This window comes from Drosophila sulfurigaster, chromosome 3 (genome assembly GCF_023558435.1).
Source record: "Drosophila sulfurigaster albostrigata strain 15112-1811.04 chromosome 3, ASM2355843v2, whole genome shotgun sequence".
Lineage (NCBI taxonomy): Eukaryota > Metazoa > Arthropoda > Insecta > Diptera > Drosophilidae > Drosophila > Drosophila sulfurigaster.
The window spans coordinates 33,566,511-33,571,453 of NC_084883.1; the positions used below are offsets into that span (position 1 = coordinate 33,566,511).

The window sequence follows — 4,943 nt, forward strand, 5'->3', positions numbered from 1 at the left end:
CCACATCACATGGCCGTATCTCGTTGTATTGATGATGCTAAAAGTAATCACATCTCCAAATAAAAAAGATTTTGCACTTGGCGTACTTATTGTTTTTAAGTTTTGTAATAAAATATGCAATCTTTCCCTAGAAGTATAAAGTACAATATTATGGTATGCACTATTTTTTTTTATTTTTCGCTCAACCAAGCTTTTAATAATAACAAACTTTAAATTAATTCCTGGCTTTAGTTCAATTCGGAATTCTTCAGGCACAAGTAGTGCCACAACTATTGTTCTTAGAATCCCAAAGGAGATCTGATGGACAAGTTTTTATATAACCCTTGTCATCTTCGCAGTTGATAAACAGACGACAATCATAGGGATAGGGCAAATACTCCACGCCAGGATGGTTCTTGCACATAGTATCTGCATCAACGTAGACTTCCGTAGTTGATGTTGTGGAAAGAGTTGTTCCCGTAGTGACATCACTGTTCACTGGAGATTCGGTAGGATTTGAAGGCGAATCAGTTGAGCTGGGAGAGTTCGTTGGACTTGGAGAAACAGTTGGGCTTGGATAATTCGTTGGGCTGGGAGAGTCCGTTGGGCTTGGAGAATCAGTTGGGCTTGGAGAATCCGTTGGACTTGATGGAGAATCAGTTGGGTTGGTTGAGTCTGTTGTGTTTGGAGAATCAGTTGGGCTCGGAGAATCTGTGGGGCTTGGAGAATCCGTTGGACTTGGAGGAGAATCAGTTGGGTTAGGAGCATCAGTTGGGCTTGGAGGAGAATCTGTTGGATTCGGAGAATCAGTTGGGCTTGGAGGAGAATCAGTAGGACTTGGAGAATCTGTGGGACTTGAAGTAGAGCCAGTTGGATTCGAGGAATCCGTTGGGTTTGGAGTATCCGTAGGGTTTGTAGAATCCGTAGGATTTGGAGGAGAATCTGTGGGGTTTGGAGAATCGGTTGGACTTGGAGGAGAATCAGTTGGGTTTGGGGAATCTGTTGTGTTTGGAGAATCAGTTGGGTATGGGGAATTCGTAGGGATTGGAGAATCTGTTGGGTTAGGAGAATCAGTTGGGCTTGGAGGAGAATCAGTTGGGTTTGGAGAATCCGTTGGACTTGGAGGAGAATCAGTTGGGTTTGGAGAATCCGTTGGACTTGGAGGAGAATCAGTTGGATTAGGGGAATCCGTTGGGTTTGGAGAATCCGTTGTGTTTGGAGAATCAGTTGGATTGGGAGAGTCTGTTGGGTTTGGAGAATCGGTAGGACTTGGAGGAGAATCTGTGGGGTTTGGAGAATCCGTTGGACTAGGAGGAGTGTCAGTTGGATTGGGGGAATCCGTCGGGTTTGGAGAATCCGTTGTGTTTGGGGAATCGGTTGGGCTTGGAGGCGAATCAGTTGGGTTGGGAGAGTCTGTTGGGTTTGGAGAATCGGTAGGACTTGGAGGAGAATCTGTTGGGTTTGGCGAATCCGTTGGACTTGGAGGAGAATCAGTTGGGTTAGGGGAATCCGTTGGGTTTGAAGAATCCGTTGTGTTTGGAGAATCAGTTGGATTGGGAGAGTCTGTTGGGTTTGGAGAATCGGTAGGACTTGGAGGAGAATCTGTGGGGTTTGGAGAATCGGTTGGACTTGGAGGAGAATCTGTGGGGTTTGGAGAATCCGTTGGACTAGGAGGAGTGTCAGTTGGATTGGGGGAATCCGTCGGGTTTGGAGAATCCGTTGTGTTTGGGGAATCGGTTGGGCTTGGAGGCGAATCAGTTGGATTGGGAGAGTCTGTTGGGTTTGGAGAATCGGTTGGACTTGGAGGAGAATCTGTGGGGTTTGGAGAATCCGTTGGATTTGGAGGAGAATCTGTTGGGTTTGGCGAATCCGTTGGATTTGGAGGAGAATCAGTTGGGTTAGGGGAATCTGTTGGGTTTGGAGAATCCGTTGTGTTTGGAGAATCAGTTGGGCTTGGAGGCGAATCAGTTGGATTGGGAGAGTCTGTTGGGCTTGGAGAATCGGTTGGACTTGGAGGAGAATCTGTGGGTATCGTTGGCGGGATTTCAGTCGTTGGTTTATCCGTTTTTTCCGTTGTGGGTGTTACGGTCGTGGGACTTGGTACAACACATCGTCGCTTGGCACTTAGGGCCGTAACCAGCAGTATTAGTTCCAGGCATATTATCAAACTGAAGACCACTGTAATATATAGAGAAGTATCTTTAAATTGAACTTCATATATTTCAGTTGAATTAAATTTCTTTTACAAAACGCACATTTCATTCTGCTCTTTGAACCAGCGAAATGTCGGAACTAAGGTAATAGTTGCCTCGTCTCTTATTTATATCATTTAAAGATGAATCGGATTTTTTATCGAAATCTAATTAGCATAAAACATGTAAGATGCCAATATATTTATCTTATCTTGAGAATAAATTTGTTTAATGATACATTTTCAATCAAAATGTAGACGTAATTGCAAGCCTACGTAATTGTAACTAGTAAACAAGCGGAAATTTAATGCTTCACTTTCTGTAATAAATTTTCAGTCAGCCTTAAAGTATGCAATTATTGAAAAAAGTAGATAAATAGTTTTTGAGTGAAAACTTGAGTGTTTTTTAAGCAGAGAGTTTAATTGATATGATGATTGATATTGTGATTATTATTTAGTATATAATTATAAGTTTTTTATATTTATTTTGTAAAAGTTGAAATGAAAAAGTTAAAAGAAAGTAGCTTTTATTTAAAGAATATTTATAAAGTCTTCACTTTTTGTTAGTCATTTGTTTGACATCATTGTGTTAAACACAGATTTTGTCGCAAGTAAGAAGCTCGGAATTCCAATAAAGATGCTTAGGACAGATTTTCACAAACGGAATGTAATCACATTGTATAAATCGACTGCAATCCCCCGGATATGGTATGAACATGCCTAATTGATTTGCACATAGTTTAACCAGATCATCTTCGGGGCGATTGTCGTATGGTGGTTCAAGGGTTATTGGTGAACAGCTGGAATAATTTATATTATCACAACGCTGCAATGTAGAGCTCCAGTAAGTATTGGATGGACAGCTTAAAACTGTTTTTTGGTAATAACGATTGCAGTCCCCAGGAAAAGGCAAGTACGTAGATCCACTAATAGATTTGGAAGGATAACTCGGTTGTGCAGGACCACTTAACGGTGTGGACGGATAAGTCGAGTACGTAGATTCAATTAACGGTATGGTGTTATACTGCGAGTACGTAGAATCACTTAACGGTGTAGAGGAGCAATTTGCAATAGATATCGCAATGCATGCAATCAAATATATTTTGAAAAACACTATAAAATGGATTTTATTATTATATTATATTTTATATTATTGTTATAATTCAATAATATATAGTAACTCACTCTTGGCGGAAGCAGAACAAATGCAGGAGATGCTGAAATGTTGTAAGGTTTTATAAAGTCTTAGGAAGAAAAATTCCATTTAAAAGAGTATCGGAAAGACATCATATTTGTAGATAATACCTTTCACTTAAGAATAATTCAAATATTTGTGTTAGTACTTATAAAGATAACATATTCCAGATCAAAGGAATATAAGTATTAAATAAACATTCAGGTGAAAGATTATATAGACTTCTTTGAAAATTCTTGGAATTATGTATTTGACTTGTGAAATCGATAAGCTGACATTGAAAATGTATATTTTATATTTGAATAGCACTTGACAATGCGATTTATATTTTCACATTTACTCTTGGTATAGATAAGAAATGATATAAAAAGGCGATGAGAATACTAAGAGCATGGAGTATTTTCTTTAAACTGGATTGATCGAATCATAAGTAGGTAAATTAAAATGGCAAATTTCATCAGTATTAAAAATTAATTCATTTCAGTGCTGAAGTTTTTCTGGTCAACTTTACTGCTCGTAGTTGCTTTAGCTTCCTGTAGCTATGGCAATATCTATGGATTCGTGAGTAAAAGCAGTTTTAGAACTACTTTATCTATATCTCATTATTTTTAACAGCGTGTCGAAGCTGAACCACCCATTCAGCTGTCGCAGTGCCCGGCCTTCGATGATCTTAATCACCTTGTGATGTTAAGCTACCCGAATAATTGTCGCAAGTATTATACTTGTCTGAATGGTCTGGCCCATGCTCATCAGTGTCCTGAAAATTATTATTGGAGTCAGCTAACTTATCGCTGTGACTTTAAGCAGTACTCGAATTGCGAACAGACCTACGAGTATCCAGCTCTAGTCCAAGAAATCGAGCAGTATAGTCCTTATCCAGGCGACTGCAATCTCTACTATGAAAATCGAATTCTTCGCTGCCCCGTTAACTATCATTGGAATGCACAGACTCAACGCTGCGATCTGCCACAATTTGCGGGCTGCGCTGCGCCAACTCCTCAATTCATATATCCAACAAGGAACCCAATTACCCCAGAAATTGTGCCAACTGCCGCTACGCCACCTCCTATGATACCTTTCCCTAATGAATCGCCTGTCCCAATTGATCCTGCATATTATTGTGCCAATACTGGCCAAGGCAACTATCTGCCATATCCGGGAGATTGCCACAAGTTCATCTCCTGCGGTCCCAGTGCAACGGTGCTCTATTGCCCGGAGGGATTGTTCTGGAATCGTAATACACAATCGTGTGATTTAAGTACTGTGGGTTGTTAACTACTTACATTGATTGATCATTTAATAATTGCATAATAAAGGCATCAAAAAAAGTCTAGTAATTGTTGTTTCATTCACGTTTATTTTAATAAGGAGGCATTTTAAAAATTTTTTTTTTTTGTCCTAAACTGGCATAAGAATTGCAAAAAAAGTTAAATTGATTTAATGTTGTAAAAATTTATGTTGGTCTTCGGTCTTTTTTTTTTAAACAAATTTGATAATTAAGGGCCGTAAGTTTCTCATTATAAAGCGAAGCTGATAAATTGTGTGTATGCTAAGTGTTATCTTTAACGATGGTTTTTT

General features: G+C 39.2%; 3 protein-coding genes across 4 annotated transcripts in view; 1 reads left to right on the forward strand and 2 right to left on the reverse strand.

Moving 5' to 3' along the window:
• The window catches only part of LOC133843943 (probable chitinase 10), a 139,526-nt gene extending 134,817 nt beyond the window's left edge, over positions 1-4,709 (forward strand). The window contains exons 2-4 of the mRNA XM_062277719.1: positions 3,780-3,795; positions 3,850-3,926; positions 3,981-4,709. Of these exons, the coding sequence (XP_062133703.1) occupies position 3,795; positions 3,850-3,926; positions 3,981-4,640 (738 nt within the window). The 5' untranslated portion in view covers positions 3,780-3,794 and the 3' untranslated portion in view covers positions 4,641-4,709. The remainder of the gene's footprint in view (positions 1-3,779; positions 3,796-3,849; positions 3,927-3,980) is intronic.
• LOC133843934 (cell surface glycoprotein 1-like) lies at positions 149-2,301 on the reverse strand. Of its 2 annotated transcripts, XM_062277706.1 has the most exons (3): positions 2,235-2,301; positions 1,221-2,157; positions 149-1,052 (listed from the first exon to the last, which is right to left on the reverse strand). In XM_062277706.1, the coding sequence occupies exons 1-3, from the start codon at positions 2,239-2,241 to the stop codon at positions 248-250; spliced, it is 1,749 nt and encodes a 582-aa protein (XP_062133690.1). In that variant the 5' UTR covers positions 2,242-2,301; the 3' UTR covers positions 149-247. The 2 variants fall into 2 exon arrangements, with proteins under 2 accessions (XP_062133690.1, XP_062133689.1); XM_062277705.1 differs by having other exon boundaries at positions 149-2,157.
• Positions 2,681-3,302, reverse strand: LOC133843953 (uncharacterized; the record flags this gene model as incomplete). Its single annotated transcript, XM_062277730.1, has 1 exon — positions 2,681-3,302. A coding segment is annotated over one exon (543 nt), but the record flags the coding sequence as incomplete, so codon positions are not given.
• Positions 4,710-4,943: the final 234 nt, after the last annotated feature.